At 42.1% G+C, this 20,875-nt stretch overlaps 2 protein-coding genes across 2 annotated transcripts; one reads left to right on the top strand and one right to left on the bottom strand.

Moving 5' to 3' along the window:
* Nucleotides 1-416: 416 nt before the first annotated feature.
* On the bottom strand, nt 417-14,267 carry LOC121299170 (AP-3 complex subunit sigma-2). The gene is made up of 6 exons (XM_041226768.1): nt 14,131-14,267; nt 13,544-13,635; nt 12,893-13,004; nt 11,035-11,106; nt 5,071-5,178; nt 417-1,358 (listed from the first exon to the last, which is right to left on the bottom strand). Exons 1-6 carry the CDS (start codon nt 14,197-14,199, stop codon nt 1,230-1,232), a joined length of 582 nt encoding a protein of 193 aa, XP_041082702.1. The 5' UTR covers nt 14,200-14,267; the 3' UTR covers nt 417-1,229.
* Nucleotides 14,268-14,335: 68 nt separating this feature from the next.
* Nucleotides 14,336-18,976, top strand: si:dkey-12e7.1 (uncharacterized protein LOC557553 homolog). Its single transcript, XM_041226766.1, has 2 exons — nt 14,336-14,743; nt 15,849-18,976. Exon 2 carries the CDS (start codon nt 16,331-16,333, stop codon nt 17,522-17,524), a length of 1,194 nt encoding a protein of 397 aa, XP_041082700.1. The 5' UTR covers nt 14,336-14,743; nt 15,849-16,330; the 3' UTR covers nt 17,525-18,976.
* Nucleotides 18,977-20,875: the final 1,899 nt, after the last annotated feature.

The following is a 20,875-nucleotide window of genomic DNA, read 5'->3' as shown; positions in this document are numbered from 1 at the left end:
ATGAACTCCTTTACCTCTACATTGCCCTCCTAAAGAGACATAGAGCTACGCTCAAGTCTATTCATCAGCTTTTTATATCATTAAAATGGGGTCCACCGAGTCTCGGTTCTTGAAAAAGGACATGTCAGTGATGCGGCTAATGCTTCTGATGCCTTAGAGAAGGATAATGTGATGAGCCTGGACTGAGTGTGCTGTGTGTTGCTGTCTAGAATAGAACTCTTGCATCAAGGGTTAACAATTTATTTATGTAATTTAAACAGCACCTTACATCCTAGACCCCCAAGGTGCTTAACAATAATAATAACAATATGTACGATTAACGTAATAATATGCATGATTAACATAACAATATGTACGATTAACAGTAACTATTTACAACACCTGACTGCAAAACAAATCCATTTCACCAAGCAATATCATTTGAACTGGGGATTTTTATTGTACAGTAGCTTAGGAACAATACAAGAACAGCAGTTTGAGAACAAAATTAATGAAGCAAATATAAAGCGCGGTTAGATTTCTCCATTCAAGCGGATGGATTGAAGCCCTGTAATACCCATTTCCGCACCACATCTGATACAATGCTCAGCTACCCCTATATATGATTATTTTTTAAATTCAGCCTCACAAGCATCACTTTTCATATGCAGTACATTTTGTTTTGCCGGACAAAGAGAGGACGGAGCACAAAGGGAGCAGATCTCATTGAACTGACTCAGAACTCTGTACCAGGCATTACTTCCAAGAGGTCATCAGAACGATAAAACCAAACCAAACAATACATACAGCTGTACAGAGCGCTGGGTAGGAGGAACAAAAAAGGGGCCAGAAAATCTACCAATCTTTAAAGAAAAGGCACCCCCCAAAAGCCACTGAATACAATGTAAGGAGAAACTGTACTGTACTGAAACATCAAGGAGTTAATTGGAGCACAATTCTCACCAGAGTACATTGAAATGAGTATATCGGTATCACCAGATTTGCATCAAAGCATGCTTTTAACATATAAAACAATGGGGTCATGAAAACCTGGAGGTTTCACTGTTTGTGGCTTTCCTGTCTATAAAGAGATCTCCATTCCTTACCCTACCAAAGAGTCACTAGAGCCCAGCTCTGTCTCTTTTACTAGCACCCCACTAAACCTTTGAGATGTGGAGTCAGTAGCATGTGATCCCTCCTGGTACAGCTCTGTATGGCCGAGTGCTGCAGGTCTCCTTGGCAGCGCTGGATTAGACGAAGGGCGAGAGGTTGGGCACTTTGATGTTGATGTCTCCGATGTTGATGTTGCGAGGGATTTCAGGGAGGTTCATGTTCTTCACGGCAGAGACCGCGCGGGCCGGAGCAGCAGACAGACCACCCTAAAAAAACAAGCAAATCAACAGCTGAGCTTTCTACTGAAGCTGGCGTTCCTAAATTCAATTCATATTACTGGGATACAAATACATTCTCCTAACACTGCACTGGACACCTGGAATGTGTTTCCTGTAGGGTTTGCTGTTGTTGTTTCAGCTTGGATCATTTGCTATGCTTATTAAAACAAAAACACCTCTAAAAAAAACTCTGTAAGGCTCATTGTAGGAAGTGTAAGCATTGTAGTGCTGTGCATTGAATCCCACAGGTAAAGCATTGTAGTGCTGTGCATTGAAGCACACAGGTAAAGCATTGTATTGCTGTGCAATGAAGCACACAGGTAAAGCATTGTATTGCTGTGCATTGAAGCACACAGGTAAAGCATTGTATTGTTCTGTGCATTGAAGCACACAGGTAAAGCATTGTAGTGCTGTGCATTGAAGCACACAGGTAAAGCATTGTAGTGCTGTGCATTGAAGCACACAGGTAAAGCATTGTATTGCTGTGCATTGAAGCACACAGGTAAAGCATTGTATTGTTCTGTGCATTGAAGCACACAGGTAAAGCATTGTATTGTTCTGTGCATTGAAGCACACAGGTAAAGCACTGTATTGTTCTGTGCATTGAAGCACACAGGTAAAGCATTGTATTGCTGTGCATTGAAGCACACAGGTAAAGCATTGTAGTGCTGTGCATTGAAGCACACAGGTAAAGCATTGTGTGTTGTGTTATGCATTGAAGCACACAGGTAAAGCATTGTAGTGCTGTGCATTGAAGCACACAGGTAAAGCATTGTAGTGCTGTGCATTGAAGCACACAGGTAAAGCATTGTAGTGCTGTGCATTGAAGCACACAGGTAAAGCATTGTATTGTTCTGTTATGCATTGAAGCACACAGGTAAAGCATTGTAGTGTTCTGTGCATTGAAGCACACAGGTAAAGCATTGTATTGTTCTGTGCATTGAAGCACACAGGTAAAGCATTGTATTGTTCTGTGCATTGAAGCACACAGGTAAAGCATTGTATTGTGCTGTGCATTGAAGCACACAGGTAAAGCATTGTATTGTTCTGTGCATTGAAGCACACAGGTAAAGCATTGTAGTGTTCTGTGCATTGAAGCACACAGGTAAAGCATTGTATTGTTCTGTGCATTGAAGCACACAGGTAAAGCATTGTATTCTGTGCATTGAAGCACACAGGTAAAGCATTGTAGTGTGCATTGAAGCACACAGGTAAAGCATTGTAGTGTTGTGTGCATTGAAGCACACAGGTAAAGCATTGTAGTGTTGTGTGCATTGAAGCACACAGGTAAAGCATTGTATTGTTCTGTGCATTGAAGCACACAGGTAAAGCATTGTAGTGCTGTGCATTGAAGCACACAGGTAAAGCATTGTAGTGCTGTGCATTGAAGCACACAGGTAAAGCATTGTAGTGTTGTGTTGAAGCACACAGGTAAAGCATTGTAATTGAAGCACACAGGTAAAGCATTGTATTGTTCTGTGCATTGAAGCACACAGGTAAAGCATTGTATTGTTCTGTGCATTGAAGCACACAGGTAAAGCATTGTATTGTTGTGTTATGCATTGAAGCACACAGGTAAAGCATTGAATGCATTGAAGCACACAGGTAAAGCATTGTAGTGTTGTGTGCATTGAAGCACACAGGTAAAGCATTGTAGTGCTGTGCATTGAAGCACACAGGTAAAGCATTGTAGTGCTGTGCATTGAAGCACACAGGTAAAGCATTGTAGTGTTGTGTTATGCATTGAAGCACACAGGTAAAGCATTGTAGTGCTGTGCATTGAAGCACACAGGTGTTGTATTGCATTGAAGCACACAGGTAAAGCATTGTAGTGTTCTGTGCATTGAAGCACACAGGTAAAGCATTGTAGTGTTCTGTGCATTGAAGCACACAGGTAAAGCACTGTATTGTTCTGTGCATTGAAGCACACAGGTAAAGCATTGTAGTGCTGTGCATTGAAGCACACAGGTAAAGCATTGCAGTGTTGTGTTATGCATTGAAGCACACAGGTAAAGCATTGCAGTGTTGTGTTATGCATTGAAGCACACAGGTAAAGCATTGTAGTGCTGTGTTATGCATTGAAGCACACAGGTAAAGCATTGCAGTGTTGTGTTATGCATTGAAGCACACAGGTAAAGCATTGCAGTGTTGTGTTATGCATTGAAGCACACAGGTAAAGCATTGTATTGTGCTGTGCATTGAAGCACACAGGTAAAGCATTGTATTGCTGTGTTGCATTGAAGCACACAGGTGTAGTGCTGTGTTATGCATTGAAGCACACAGGTAAAGCATTGTAGTGCTGTGCTGTGCATGCCTGAGTTGAAGAAAAACAAAAGTTCCCTGAATCAGTAGTCTGAGTCATCATGACCTACTTCCTCTTCAGCTCTTTATTTTTATGTATTATCTATCTTGTGACAAGAAGTCATAACATGGCTCTGAGATCTAGACAAAAGGGCCTATTGCTCGGAGCTTCAGTTTCACTCTGCGAAGCCCAGGGACTGCACCTCCTGTTCACGCTGTATACTCTGTGAACTAACTTGAATAAAAACAATACATGCCAGATTTATCTTTTTGCTTCCAGTGTTTAAGCTTCCCCATTTGTTCATAGATAATCAGCTTTTGTGAGTTTTGTTTAGAAGCTGCCCGGATTCCAGAAGCAGTGATTTCCTTCTGAAGTTATGAAGTCTGGTAAATAGTAATCCAGGTATGCAAACCCTTTCAGCTTCTCTGAATAGTTGTATTTCTAAATTCCCCTTTTAACATGCTGCATGCTGACAGGCATCGCTTAAACCGCAAAGGAGCCTGTTCGAAAACGTCTAAATTGCATGAAGACATTTCCTGCCTATTCCATTACTGATTACCAATCAGTGATCACGAGAAAGCGTCCTCTGACAAGTCTTCTGAATTTGATACCTATGCATTTTACAAAAGGCTCATTTCTTGGCTGGAGTTTTTTTTTTTTTTTTTAGTCAACTGTATAGGTGGAGACATGGACCAAACTGTGATAAGATTGAATTGTACTGCTTTTCTGGTCAAATTAAATGTTGTCACTTCTTTACTTACGAAAGGAATACTATTTAATCTCCCCTAATATTAGCATAAGCATTAGCGTATGTAAAATGTGCAGAGAAGTTTTCAGATTGTCAGGAGACGCTTTCTCGTTATCATTGACTTTGCAGGATAAAATATATACATTTAACACAGAAATAAAGAAAGGGTCACCAAATTAAAAAGAGATTTATCCTGCCTGTAAGGCAGCTTACTTAGGTATTTTTAAAGAAGACATGTCATATTAAATGAGGATATAATTCTTTTTTTTTTTTTGTAACTGTTTTAAACTGTTTGTATCATATACAGTAATCAATGTAAATATGTGTTTTAAGAAATTCAGTGGGTACCTGCAGATGTGCAACTATTCTATTTCTTTATTGCTAAAAACAACATCAAATGTCTACTTAAAGAAATAAAAAAAAACTTTTACAACATGAATTTCACAAATATCAAAAGAACTAGTTCACAAATAATTTTGTATTATTCACTAAGATACATTTCTTAGAGGGTACCTGTGGTGAAAGTAAATATAGACTTATTTCAATAGAAAATATGTTTCCAAATACTTGTGTCATATGATCTAACGTTTGTTCATTTTAGGTATAAGGCTGAACTTGCAGGCGGGACCCACAGCAGATAAAGCACTTACCTCTGATTTCTCCAGCCGGTTCTGATTCTCTACCTGAGCCACAATCTCATTCATGTTGGTCTCCAGCACCATACCACCCATCACCACCTGCTGGAGAATGTAGTGCACCTGAAGAGAAGAGGACACAAACGCACACAGCTCAGACCCGCTGCCCAGGGGGGTAAAGTAAACACGATGGACAGGACACAACATGGCTACACATAGTATGCAACAAGAGTTTCATTTCTGCTTTTGCAAATATCTGGGCTGTTCCAAAAAACAACAACAAAAAACAAGCAGCATCAATGTTCAGCACTTCACCTAAACATTATGCAGTTTTTCCATCATATGCGCATGTGTGTGTGTGTGTGTGAGAGAGAGTGAAAGAGACAGACTTGTGCTTTGCACTCAGTCCCTGCTGCTGGATTCTTGCTCAGTGCCTCTGGGACTGTGGGCTACGTTTACAATGGAGCACAACAAGCTACTGCTTTCACAACCCAATATTGAATTTTGTAAATGACGCACACGCTGGTAAAAGATTGATCAGAACAGACACACGGCAGTGTTCAGATTGCTCACTAACTGATTGAATATGTTTTGTATGAAGGGAAGTATCAGGAATGTTGTTTTATACCCTGGTAAAAGTACACTGGTAGGAAGGGAGACGACACTGAAGAAGCCCAAATGAATACAGGCAAAGCTACATGGCCTCTGTAAACCTTCTGACATGTGTTTAATATTTCCTGATATGTTATCTCTCTCAGCAGGGTTCTGAGTAAACAGTTACATGTAATAAAAAACGCATTGAACTGAATCTAGCGATAAACTCGCAACCCACCGGCGGAGACTCTGCATCAATACAATTTGAATACTCTTTTTTTTTCCTACAGTATAGTAAAATACCACCGTTGAGTTACATATACTGTGTAACTTTTACATCTGTGTTAAGGTTAACCCTGCTATTGAGCTCTGTGGCACGGAAACAAACAGCTGTTAACAGAGCTCCTCCACTGTCTCCTGCTTTTAAACCAGAGAGGAACGAGGCAGCAGTGAACAGCTCAATGCATGAGCCTGCATGATCAAGCTCCCTAGTCGTGCAAACAAGTGGCTTAACCAGCCGACACAGGACTGGGATCCCAACCCTCGGAGCAGCACTTACAGTACAGTGCAGGACCCGCTCCACTCCCATAACCATAGCTGTTTGATCCAGTCCTGGTTTTACTATGAGTTTAGCAGAACACATCTGAGTTTGTTACCTATGCACTGTGGCGTATGAAGCTCATAGTAAAACCTAGAATGGGTGAAACTGCTATGCAATGGGAGTCTTATTTCCATTCCTACACACTGGAACTGCTTCAGGTGGAAATGAAGGGTCTTGGGTTGGAACTGTTTAGTGCAGGGGTGGGCAGTTCCGGTCCTGGAGTGTCAGTGTCCCTCCTGGTTTTTGTTACAACTGTACCCCAAATAAAATAATTGGACCAATTAAGCCTCTAATATGCACGTAATTGGTCAAATTAAGTAATTTAGGGGACAGTTGGAACAAAAACCAGTAGGGACACCGGCCCTCCAGGATCGGAATTGCCCATCACTGCTATAGTGACGAGCGCATCGCTAGAACTCTCACACATCAGTTCCAGAACTCGTGTTGGAACTGTTCAGTGACGAGCGCATCGCTAGAACTCTCACACATCAGTTCCAGAACTCGTGTTGGAACTGTTCAGTGACGTGCTCATCGCTAGAACTCTCACACATCAGTTCCAGAACTCGTGTTGGAACTGTTCAGTGACGAGCGCATCGCTAGAACTCTCACACATCAGTTCCAGAACTCGTGTTGGAACTGTTCAGTGACGTGCTCATCGCTAGAACTCTCACACATCAGTTCCAGAACTCGTGTTGGAACTGTTCAGTGACGTTCTCATCGCTAGAACTCTCACACATCAGTTCCAGAACTCGTGTTGGAACTGTTTAGTGACGAGCGCATCGCTAGAACTCTCACACATCAGTTCCAGAACTCGTGTTGGAACTGTTCAGTGACGTGCTCATCGCTAGAACTCTCACACATCAGTTCCAGAACTCGTGTTGGAACTGTTCAGTGACGAGCGCATCGCTAGAACTCTCACACATCAGTTCCAGAACTCGTGTTGGAACTGTTTAGTGACGAGCGCATCGCTAGAACTCTCATACGTCAGTTTGTTAAATAAATCTGACTGCGTAGATTTTATATGTTCACGTATTGTGCTGTTATCATTATAGTGTGATAGAAAGGCCAATCTCACCAAGACTTATGAAAGTACAATGCAAGGAAACAGTTGATTAGATTCACTAAGATAATCATGTACTAATCACCAAGTCCAACAAGGAAGCTGCTGCTGCTTTCCTCTTTTATTTTTATTATTATTTATTAGCACATGCCCTTATCCAGAGTACAAAGTACAAAGTATCACATTACAGATAAGAGCAGTTATAAAGTACAATAACATCAGTGGCAGATAAAGAAAAAAGAGAAGAAAGAGAAAAGCGAAATAAAGAATGCAGTAAATAATTACATTTAAGAGCGAGTTCCACTAAAAGCAGTTCACTTATTGTGAAAATATTTGCTAATGCGTTTAAGAGATTGAAATATTGAAAGGGGTAGTGAATGACAGAATAAGAAATGACTGGACACCCACACGCCTTCACCTCACAATTCTGTTCAACTCGTTATTTCCCAAAGATCTGCATGCTTCACTTGGGTGTGTGAATGTCTATTTCAAAGGTTGCAATTGACACAAACAGTAATCAATGTGGAATTGAAATTCAAATGTATTTATTTAACCAGGATAGAGCCCTTGACACACACATCTCACTTCCAAGGGGGTCCTGGCAAGAATCCCAGGGTAACAATGTAATAAGTCTGAGGTACGATACCAACAGCCAGGCACTGGGGCCACCCTTTTAAAAATCTAATCTGGTAAAAAGCATGGCAGTGTAGTAAAGCATAATAACAAAGACAAAAAGCACAAGTACACTAATGACATGAATAATGTAAATAAGCTTCATTTGGGTTACTAGACGTTGTAGAAGACGTGGAGTATTGGAGGTATGCATGAGACATGTGTACTGGACGTGTATAAGGTTAGATGTGTCTATCCATGTGTAGCAAGCAGAAGTGAAAATAAATCTCACCTCCATAATCCTGCTCGACAGTTTAATGTGAGTGAGGAATTTATTGTAGCTTACTATCAGAAAAAGATACAATAAAGATGAGATGATAATTCCTATTTCCATGCGTCAGTTTGTTTTGCTGTACTCTGCAGCCATCTTTAAACATGCATATACATGTACTTGCTGGAGGTATCAAACTCATTGTAGTGTAACTTAGCTGCCTTGCATGTGAAGCATGCTGTGAGCCTGTACACTGACACAGTTAATCCGATGGTAAACTTCTTCTTAAACATGTTTCTGGCTACGGGAGCAAGCGTTTGAGCCAACAAACGACATTCTAGTTATTAATAAAAGCAGAAGCTCTTGAGAGAGAGAGGCCATGCTCAAGGACAGGTTCCAGAATCTCTTGAGACACGTAGAGGTTCGGGAAATGCTGCACTTTGTAAAACACTGCAGGTTAGGGTAAAGCAGCAGTTGGGTTAAAACTGAAACGTTCCTGAATTTCAGGCAGTCATTGCAGAACTGAAACAGGATTTCATAAATTAAAGCACTCTAGTTTAATCCTCATCACATGACTAATTAAACTACTCTAGTTTAATCCTCATCACATGACTGATTCAGATGCATTTGTGGGACATGTGAGGGAGTAAAGGTCTAGACTCCACCAGACCTGGGACAAAGATAGTTATATTCCATATTGAATTTGAAAATACCAACTCATTCAAATAGTTGAAATAATTAAATATCACCATGCAATGTAAAGAATAATTGGAAATAATTAAATATTAATTTGCAGAAAATAAATATTATTTGAAAACATTTAAATAACTTTTGCAGAAATCAAACAGTATTTGAAAATAATGATATACTAGTACAACAGTGTAATAAAGTTAAATATATTCAACCACCTTCAATGTAATGAAAGCCTAATTCATTTGCTGAATCCAAAGCAGGTTAACCCCTGTTAACCACCTGCTGCCATTAGAACTCCACTGCAGGATAGTCTTTCCAGCTCCTTCAGTGTCCTGGGAAACTGCAGTGCTGCAGCCAATTGACACTAAATTAAGAACTATAAACACTATAAATAACAACTGGGATGCACTGGGTTGGTAAATCAATGCACGAGTGAGTGAGTGTCATGTGAATGTGAACCAATACTGCGCTCTTCCTCGGTTAGAGCTCAATGAAAGTTCAAAGTCCTGCTAGGAAGGACAGTGGGAAATAAAGCCGTACACAGAGGCCCTTGAATTAACACCCTGGTTTTGACCCCCACCAGCTGGCCCAGTGCCTTTTGCCCAGAGACTGATTCTCCAGACCGTTTGTGGTGCAGAACAGGGTCTCCTGTACCACAAGAACAGAAACAGAAACAGAAAAATAGGAGGCACTTTTTTACACAGAGAATTTTGAGGGTCTGGAATCAACTCCCCAGTAATGTTGTTGAAGCTGCCACCCTGGGATCCTTCAAGAAGCTGCTTGATGAGATTCTGGGATCAGTAAGCTACTAACAACCAAACGAGCAAGATGGGCCGAATGGCCTCCTCTCGTTTGTAAACTTTCTTATGTTCTTATGTTCTTAAGCAGTAACAACCTCAGAGGTTCACATTCTGCTGAACAATACAGAAAAAAATGGGTGATAAAGCATGACAAACGTTACAGCTTTTGCTTCAGGGTTAAGCAGTTATACTGTGCAGCTCATATTACACACACACACCGTTAGAACCATGGAATGGTTTGCTCACGTGTGGCAATTCAGCAAGCCGTTTGAATCAATAAACACAAACTTAGCATTGCAATCATTGTAAATGATTTTAATCTAAGCCACTCTACACTTTCCAGGTATCGAGGCATCCATCCTGTACCCTACATTATCAGCACCCTGATACAGCAAGGTGCAATAAACTTTATCTGGGGATGCACAGCAGGGCCAATGAACTGTTACACCATTACACCTCGGCATTGTTTTGTAACAAGCTAAAAGAGTTCCACTCACCTCTCACCAGGACAGTGGGTGAGGTTCCTTCTCGTTAAGGGTTAGATTATGGTACAGATCAGTTTACAGTTTGACCATGGTCTATCTCCAGGTGTTAAACCCCCATTGTTATGGGAGAGATGTCTCTGTTCAAGGTTGTTCAATTAAAGTAAAACTGAGAGACCGGGAGACCTAGTTTGCGGCAACTTTGCTGTATCAAACTACAAGTCTCCCTTGTTGTGCCGTTCAGTGTCCTGAAACAAAGTCTCCTGAAAGTCTCCACAAAGTGGCTTCCTGTTCCCTCAGCTTAACAAGACAACCAAGTGCGTAACAATCACAACACTCCATCTGTAACCACAGACAGAAACGAACATCCAATCACCCTTACTAATATTACTGTTCATATTTCACAGCATCAACCTGGAACTGGTAACCTCAATAACATGTTTAAAGTTGGTCTATCTTCTCATATGGTCAACACCCATAACCTCCCCATTTCCAAGGACTGGACCAATGGCCAGATGGATAAAGAGTGAGGCAGCGTTCAGTCTCACACAGGCTCACTGGCTTGCTTGTGTGGAATTCTGCAGCCAGCAAGACATGCCTTCCTGTCGAAACACGTTGAAATAAACTGACCTCCCAGCCCAAATCCTGGGAAACCTGCTTACCGATGTTGGTGCACCAATGGAAGAATTGAGCGAGTGACTTTAGGAACCAGACCCTTTGCCACAGGCACATGTGTGTGGTGTGTGTGTGGGTGTGTGTGTGTGTGTGTGTGTGTGTGTGTGTGTGTGTGTGTATTAAATGCACATGGGCAGGTTTTTACTTGGTAGAAGCTGGATACTCTGTGTATACACTGCAATGGCCCTTACCTTATCCATGTGGAATATCAGATCCAGCTCACAGACATTTTCAAAGCATTTATCGAGAGTTTCCACAAAAACCTGAAAAAAGGAACAATAAATAATATCAAGGACTAATTCCCCAGACCTGGAAACCAAAAAGGTGGCAGCATTTAACTGTCAACCACAAAAAAAGCTGTGTTTTAATTACTAGAACCCTTTCTTGGAACTTGTACCCTAACACACACCAAGTCAAGGGGTTACCTTTGTCTGCAAACCGAATTAACAGATGCAAAAAAAGTGATGAACACAAATGACTCAACATATTTTAAAAGCCACATCGCTGAAGGTGACCTGATGTGATCAGATATACAGAATCTCACACAGAAACAAGAAAACCTTCCATATGAATCACAGGTCTAATGATTACTGTGAAGTTAAATACTGGAAGAGGAGGATTAGAAGAGGAGTCATTGGAAGAGGAGGATGGCGATTTATGTAGAACCATGTGTTCTCATAATCGGGTGTTTGTCCCAGCACTAAACGATGCCAGTTTTTATTCTCCTTGTGTTCCCAACACATGACACTGCAATCCCATGTATGCCTGGATCATAATGCAACCATATCTAACTAACACTAGCATGTATGTTAATGAAGAATCGGCTTGTCGAAATCATCCTGCACTTCTTCACTTCTGCATTACTTCACCTACCGCCCACTTCGAATATTTACCAAGTGAACCTTACTCCTGCTTTCCTTCCTTCCACTGAAGCTGTGGTGAGCATGCCTGGAATGCTGCACACTGATTAACTGATTGCTGACAATCATTACAAAGGTCTGCTCTTAGAGCTGTCAAGCTGCCTCCAGTAACAGATGTTGAAGAAGCAGCTGGAAATACTGGAGAAGAAGCTTAAAATACTGGGTTAATGTCCATTTCTGTAAACTATCTGATACAATTCTTAGCCACCCCTCTGTATTATTATTTTTTAAATCCAGCCTTGGAAAGAAGATTTTTTTCATATGCAGAATATTAGGTGTTGCTGGACAGAAAAATAAGAAAGAAAGAGAATGTAGTTACATAAAGAAAGTAGCTTTTCTCATTTGAAAACTCCTTGTGGATTAGAGTTAAACTCTGGCGCATACAGCATTGTGCATCAGAGGAACACACCCTGCAATTGCTACACAAGCAGAGCTGCAGCCAGTCCCTCTATTTGGGGGATTTTTCCATAGCTCATAGCAAAATGACAAGTCCCAAAAACACTGGTATCCCATGGCCCAATCTACCATGTGACAATAACAGCACTGTACTTTGTTTTACAATAATGAGGTTATCATTTTACAATAGCCTAGCATGGATTTGTCCATGCCCAGTGCTGTTGTACTGTATGTGGAAATGTGCTGTAGGGGTATTAATGCCAAGCATGTGCTCAAGGACTATGCTGACTAAGGCTTGAGCCAATCCCTGACTGGTATTCCACCCACTCGCTTCAGCTTTCTTAGCGATACACAAAGGTGTCATGCCGAATACAGCTTGCTTTACAAGGCAACTGAACTGTATGCAACTACGCCACCCTGTGGATCAGCATTTAATAATAATAATAATAATAATAATAATAATAATAATAATAATAATAATAATCCTTATTTCTCAGCAGACACCCTCATCCAGGGTGACTTACAATTGTTAAGAATAACCTGACAATATTGTATGATTTTATGAGTATATGAATTAATACACAATGATCTCAGATTTGACAGTGGAACTACACTTGCTGGTTTAAGTTCAGAGTCCCCAGTGCTGCAATGAGAAGCACTCTAGAATTAATCGTGAGTAAATGGATGAAAAGGGACCCTCAGTCACTAGACCTCTAACACGCTCCACACCAACCTGTATGAGGTCGAGAATCCCCAGCTCGCTTTCACAGGAGTCCACACAGAACACGAAGTACAGGGTGGCGTAGTGTCTGTAGATCAGCTTGTAGTCAGATCCTCCGATTAAACTGCAGACATAACGCAGCCAGACAGACAGACAGACAGACAGGGTTACTGCACATGCTGAAGAGCAGGGGCTGCAGCAGTTCATTGGGTATTGTGATTCTGACCTCACTAGTATTTCAAAACAGTGGTGTATCTAATGATACATGATCATCAGCATTGTATAGCTGCTCTAAATGGTTCCTGAATGAATGCATGTGATCGGTTGTTGACATGAACTTTGGTTTCAGTGACGGCCATTTGATCTTACCACACGTCATGTGAAGCATGCCCACCAGGATGATAGCATGCACTGTGACCTATCCGGGATCATGAGCTGGTTATACTGTCGCATCCCTAGTGAAGAATGCCTTTATTACACTGAGCTCTCCCTCACCTGCCACATCACATCTGAAAGCTTCACAAGATTACTGTTAGCTATGGAACCAGCCAACAACAGCCAGCTGTTCTGAACTGTGTGGTTCAACAGCCCTCCCCCTATAGCCCTGCAGCCTCTATCAATCATCCGATACCAGCCCAGTGTAGCAGAACCCCCGAACTGTACCTTCCTCCTTCCAAGAAGTTACAGATGTTGTCATCCCTTTTAGACACCAGATGGAACGTTTCTCTGATTATTTGCTGCTGCATGTCCTCAGGCTAGGACAAATGGAAATAAATATTTAATTAAAAAGATAGAGTGAGGTCCAAAGGGATGCACAGGGTCAGAATGATAAACGACTATGACAGAATTCTGGAAACGGACCCTAGAGAATAACATTTTAAAATGAAACTGAAACTGTCGGACACCTGCAGCTGAAATAACACCATCTGCTGAATGTGACGCGTCGAGAAGACATCTCATGGTGAGGCAGTGAGGAATTAATATAAATGTGAGCAATTCGTCTTGTCAATAGTTGCACTAGACGTGTGCAATATTCCTCAGTTCAGACAGTATGCATTTTGCTTTTCTCCTCTGTGCATCAACCGCATGCCATATTAAAACAGTAATTTAATAAAAGCCACATTGCAATAAGCGTACTACACCACTTCCCCACAAAACACAGAATCGTTAATCATTTGCTCAATATAATAATTAACATTTCTGCAAAACACATCCATTTAAAAAGAGTATATAAGGTAATCGCTACTTACAAAGAACTGGTAAAACCTAATAAGACGTGGTTTTCCATGATTATTGAATATCAAAATTGATTTGATCATTGCCGTTTTTTTATAAATACTGTAATTATTGTTTTTAAGAGAAATCTCGCGATAACTGTGAAAGCTCATCGGAGGCCACTGGTTACTCCAAATAGCGTCCTACCGGAAACAAAGGCACACAAACAAGAAAGATTCATTCATTGTTTTTGATATCTCAGTAACTACATTTTATTTTTGTAATCATTATAGCTGTCTTTATGTGTTTTTAAGAAGCAGTTTAATACAATGATGAATTATTACGTGATTGTGCTCAATAATAAAATGTTAACTATGACTGAAATTTCAATCTAAGGGGTATTAACCCTATTTTGTATACTGAGCTTTGTTCATGATGACTGTGTAGGGAAAGACGCCGGTTGTCCATGACAAAGATATTCCATACTTTTTCCACCAGTTCTCAGTCAACTGGTCGACTCCATTATTAAAGCTAAAACTACATTATACAAGACAAGAGTGCGGAGACGTGTGGCGCACACTGATCACAAAACGCAGAACAACAACCCGAGAGACGAGCTAGCATTTAAATACATGTAAATAATGATAGGTAAGTATTAATGAAATCATTACAAATTGAAAGAATGAATCGGGGCTTTAACTACTTCTTGTACGCTTACCGTATAGTAACAGTTAAATAGATGTAGTTAATAATAATAATAATAATAATAGAAGCATAGAATTGACTTTAAAAATGTACATTTCGGCAGCATGGATTTTATTTTTTAAACAGAAAGAAATATATATATATATATATATATATATATATATATATATATATATATATATATATATATATATAATGTTTGATTCCTTGAAACCCACGCCCTTAGTTGAAAGTCGCCGTGAATAAGGAAATGAAGTTTTTTGGGGGCCATGCTTGTGTGGGCAAAGCGCTTTGGTGCCTGTCTTATGAGCCTGTAAGTTTGTGCCGGCTGGCTGGAACACTATTTCCCTATTCAGCTCGAAAAAGGAATAATTCGTAACTCCCTTGGTCGTTACTGTATAGGGAAACAGTTTCGTTAGCGAAGGAGAGTTGGATACTGTTATTGACGGCGATAATGCAATGCTGAGTTGTAAAGTTTTAGTATTTGTTTATTTAGCAGACGCCTTTATCCAAGGCGACTTACAGAGACTAGAGTGTGCATCAGCTGCAGAGTCACTTACAGCAACAACGTCTCACCGAAAGACGAGCACAAGGAGGTTATGTGACTTGCTCAAGAGCACACAGTGAGTGAGCTGGGATATGAACAGCCCTTTTCTTTAACCACTGGACCACACAGCCTCCTCTAACTATTATGTATCCACATTAGTGTTGATTAGGGCAATAAAGGTTTCAATGTACTGACCGCCAGTTCGTCCTGGTGTCCTGTCTTATACAGTGTAGCAGTAGGGTGCTTTACGCTTAGTTGTCATTATTTTTCAAATGTTTAATCAGAAAACTACACTGAGGTACGTGAAGTAATTGCTGCGTCCTAGATGTATATGCCAAAACCCAAATATTCCTTTAGTCTTTATGATGGAGCAGTAGTGTGTGTTACTGGACTGCCAAGTTAGGTCATTTAGGTTATGGCATAAGCATGCTTCTGTCCTACAGTGCAAAATACAGAGCAAGACTGTACTCTAATTATATTGTTTTCTACTTTTTCACATAGGTTTCAGAAGAAACAGAAGAGGTCTGATATTGGGGATAAAATAACATTGCCTTCTCATCCTCACAAAGAAGTAATCCCCTATGTGATCCTGCACTGACAGGGAGTACAGAACCAAAGAGCAGTGTGCACCATGAGGCATGTTACAAAACTCAAAATGTTTACAGAGAAAGCCTTCACTTTTTCAAATTTTTTTTGGACAGCAAGAAGTGCTTTTCGGTGGTGACTAGCATTTAAGCAACATCAACAGTGCACCCCTTGCAAAGCACCGTTCAGTTAGTATGCAGAGTGGACATAGTAAGAAAGCTACAGCAAGCAGCTTGGGCAGGGTGCGCAGCGCTTCCCCTTCCAGCTCTTGGCATGACTGACCAAATAGAGAGGTCTCTGTAGCAGTTGAGAGGCGGTGCCCTGTGAGTCTCTCAAACTGCGCGGAAAGAAGCACGCTTCTGAATCAGGCCCCTTGTGGATCTTGCACTTTCTCAGTCATGCCCGCGAGAAGAAGATCCCTCGCTGTAGGCTCCAGGGGGCGTAGGCGCAGTAGGAGTCTGGCGTGGAGCTCGGCACACTTGCCTTCTGGTTCCCCAGCCCCCTTCAGCACGCGCAGGGATCCGGCTGTGTTCCCTTTCGGTTTGTTGCCGGTGGAGTGCCGGGTCCACGTGCTGTCGTTCCTCACTGAGGTGGAGAAGTGCACCGCTGCCCTAGTGTGCCGCAGCTGGAGCCAGCTGGTCCGGACTGGAAAGCTGTGGCGGGTGGCAGACTTCACCCGCAGAGGAGTCACCCTGCTGGGGATGGAGAGCATGCTGGTGTCCATTAAGGAATTTGAGCGGTGGAAGGCCTGGGTCCACCAGTACGCCCACCACCTGGCCTCTCGGAGAGCCAGCTTGCTCGTCCTCAGGGCCAGCTTCAACCTGGGAGACCAGGAGAGCAGGTGGGTGGAGTTTCTGTCTGAGTTCCTGGAGAGCGTCCACTGCGGAGACCTAAGCGAGCTGGGCCTGAACTGGACTTTCACACAGTTGGAGCCCCTGGGGGTCTGCCTCCAGCCCAAGCACAAGTACAGCTCGCACCAGGAGAGCCTGACCAAAATGGAACAGGTCACCAACTTCCAGGAACTTCTCAGGAAGCTGGTTCAGAACTGCCCCCGCGTCACCACCATGCGCCTGCACTTCGACTGGTCCCAGACCTCCCTCTCCCTCCTGTCGCGGTTCCAGCACCTCTGCGTCCTGGAGCTCAAGTACTTCTGGGTTTTCAAGGGGGTCAGCCCCAGCACCATGCGATCACTGACCAGGTCCCTACATAACCTCAAGTCCTTGACCCTTCACGTCCTGGTGCCGCTCCGAGACCTGGGCGTCTCCTACTGCCTGGAGTCCCGCTCGCTCGAGTTCCTGGACGTATCTCCGAGCCGGGGGCTGGTGTTCTCCTGCCTGGACCTCCCTGCCCTGCGAGAGCTCCGCGCCAAGAAGGTGCTGCGCGGGATCACCCTGGACTGCAGGACCAGGCTAGAGATACAGAGCCAGTGGCCCTGCCTCTACCAGATCCTGCGCAACGGCACCCCACAGCTGCAGGTACTCAATAGCGAGAGGCTGCTCCCAAGCTGGAGAGAGGAGGGTTACCAGGAGCTGACTGCTGCCCTTGAACAGTCCTGCTACTGCCTGAAGCACTCGGACAGCTGGCTCTGGTGACCCTCTCTGTGTCAATGCACCAGCATTGAGTAATCCCCCTCTGCTACTCTGCTTCTGTCAACCCACTCTGACAATCGCTCTGCAGTCCTGACAAATCTACAGCTGCTTACTGTAATCTGTTCTAGATGCCTGCTTCATAAAAAATCACACTCAGGTAATACTAAAACAATGCTAAAATCTGTCCCTTTAAATTGTTGCTAATTTTGTGTATTTTGTACAGTGTTTTATTTTGTTTTTTGTACAGTCTTCTGTAGAGTGTGCCAGTCGCACCAGCCAGGGCTTTAAAGAAGCCTCTCGCTTCCAGTGCCTTTAAGAGATAATCCCTTTCAGGTGCCAGATAATTCTGTGTAACATTTCCTGGTTGATCACGTCTACATAACTGTATACTGACAGCTTGCCTAGTCAGATTGTCATGTTTTTTAGTAAAAAATGATGCAAAAACATTTGTGCTCTCTGAAATGCTGTTTGTTACTAACACAATGCACTTGAGCGAAGTTTGAATGATGGTTTGGTGTTTTTATAAAGAGGACCAGGCTCTCCCAACACTCTTTTATATCTGTGGCACACAGCTTCTTCTGCAGTGCCCAGCAGGGAGATTTTTATAAAGGGGACCAGGCTCTCTCAACACTCTTTTATATCTGTGGCACACAGCTTCTTCTGCAGTGCCCAGCAGGGAGATTTTTTATAAAGAGGACCAGGCTCTCCCAACACTCTTGTATCTCTGTGGCACACGGCTGCTTCTTCTGCAGTGCCCAGCAGGAAGATTTGCCACCTGCTTTATTCACACTTCAGACAGTAACCATGTCCACTGTAGAAGCTAAATCTGCAAGGAGCTAAAAAGAGACCATTTGTGCTCAGCGACTGAGAAATACTGTACTGTACAAAAACACTGTTCTTGCTTTTTTTGCTCCTGAATAAATATCTTAATAATAATTATAAATTTAATTTAATTTCATGTCAGATTGTGCCACCCCTCCAGATCCAGTAGGCCAGGATATTTTCACCCCCTCATCTCACCCGATTCAAGGGAGTATATAAGAACATTAGCAACAGATCCCAGAATGATCCGTATACACTATGCTACACAGAATGAAAAAGACTCCACAGAGTACAAAGCCTCATTAGGCAGAATGTCTGTAATTTATCATAAAGCCGCACCTAGTTTCAAGTTCTGTGTGAGCAACAGGGAACCTTGTTTTTCATTTCACTTTCAGCAGGGAATGAACGCCAGCATGTGTCTGTGTCTCTCTCAGTTGTCACAGTTGAGCGAAACTGCCTTTCTTTACCCCCCAAAAAGGATGTCCTGTCTAGACCCAAAGCAAGAGCAAAGATGCTTGGTGTGATTAAGTTGTATTCAAGTGAGCACCTATGTATACCAGCTGTGTATCAAGTTGTTCTTGTTGACTCAGAAATGTCTTCATCAGACAATGTGGGGAAGCTATAAAAAAGGCCAACAAGATGCTCGGATACATTGTGAAAAGTGTTGAATTTAAATCAAGGGAAGTAATGTTAAAACCGTACAATGCATTAGTAAGACCTCATCTTGAATATTGTGTTCAGTTCTGGTCACCTCGCTATAAAAAAGATATTGCTGCACAAATAGAAATAGAAAGAGTGCAAAGAAGAGCAACCAGAATTATTCCATATGCAGACAGGCTAAAAGAATTGAATCTGTTCAGTCTTGAACAAAGAAGACTACGCAGCGACCTAATTCAAGCATTCAAAATTCTAAAAGGTATTGACAATGTCGACCCAAGGGACTTTTTTGACCTGAACAAAGAAACAAGGACCAGGGGTCACAAATGGAGATTAGACAAAGGGGCATTCAGAACAGAAAATAGGAGGCACTTTTTTACACAGAGAATCGTGAGGGTCTGGAATAAACTCCCCAGTAATATTGTTGAAGCTGACATCCTGGGATCCTTCAAGAAGCTACTGAATGAGATTCTGGGATCAATAAGCTACTAACAACCAAACGAGCAAGATGGGCCGAATGGCCTCCTCTCGTTTGTAAACTTTCTTATGTTCTAAGTACCTCTGTAATATTCTCCTCCACCAGCAGAGGTCACTATGTGCAATGGGATGCACTTCAAAGGAGGTGGGAGTGGAGTGTTTTTAGAAACAGTATGAGAAACACTATTAAACTATTAATTCAACAACAAATATTTCAGCTAGTCGTCTTTCTCAAAGTCTTTGTCATTGAATTTATTGAGTTGTGTTAATAATAAAAATATATTTCCAGACATTTATAACAGATTTACATGCCCTTTGTATTCGCAGCTGTGCAGTTTAATAGCTATTCTAAATTGTCCACAATAAAACTTCAGATTGCTGGGGGGGAAGAATTTGAATTTCTTTTCTTCCTGGGTGGTAATGAAATGTATTCTCAGCAATGATCTGAGAGTCAATAAACTCAACCAAATCCAAGGAAACCAAACAGGGAAGAAGATACCAATATGCAAATCACTCCAGAGCATTGTACGGGATCTTTTGTAGCATGTTCTAAAAGTTTGTCAGATTAACAGTAGTACAATACCTGTGTATGTTGCTCATGTGTTTCCTGCTATTACTGTAAAAGTCTAGGGCCTGCGTTTTCCACTATGGGTAAGGCAGACCGCCCTCTCCATGGTATATAAATGACATGGGCAATTTGTCCACCGTGGAAAATGTACCACCGAGCATGTTTTTCAGGAACATAGACTTGTAGTGATTGTACAGCAGATCCAAGCCATTTCAAAGGGATTCCTGTCTAATGTTTGTGAACCAGTGTCTAGTGGAAAAGGCTCAGTAATTGTGATGCACTCTCATACTGACGATCAATACCACAGCAGTACAATCTGCACCCTCTCGTACTGACGATCAATACCACAGCAGTACAATCTGCACCCTCTCGTACTGACGATCAATACCACAGCAGTACAATCTGCACCCTCTCGTACTGACGATCAATACCACAGCAGTACAATCTGTGCACCCTCTCGTACTGACGATCAATACCACAGCAGTACAATCTGTGCACCCTCTCGTACTGACGATCAATACCACAGCACTACAATCTGTGCACCCTCTCATACTGACAATCAATACCACAGCAGTACAATCTGTGCACCCTCTCGTACTGACAATCAATACCACAGCAGTACAATCTGTGCACCCTCTCATACTGACAATCAATACCACAGCAGTACAATCTGTGCACCCTCTCGTACTGACGATCAATACCACAGCAGTACAATCTGCACCCTCTCGTACTGACAATCAATACCACAGCAGTACAATCTGCACCCTCTCGTACTGACAATCAATACCACAGCAGTACAATCTGTGCACCCTCTCGTACTGACGATCAAT

The sequence above is a fragment of the Polyodon spathula genome, chromosome 24 (genome assembly GCF_017654505.1).
Source record: "Polyodon spathula isolate WHYD16114869_AA chromosome 24, ASM1765450v1, whole genome shotgun sequence".
NCBI classification, from domain to species: Eukaryota; Metazoa; Chordata; class Actinopteri; order Acipenseriformes; family Polyodontidae; genus Polyodon; species Polyodon spathula.
The sequence above is the reverse complement of the archived record's forward strand: the minus strand, read 5'-3'. Positions and strand labels throughout refer to the sequence as shown.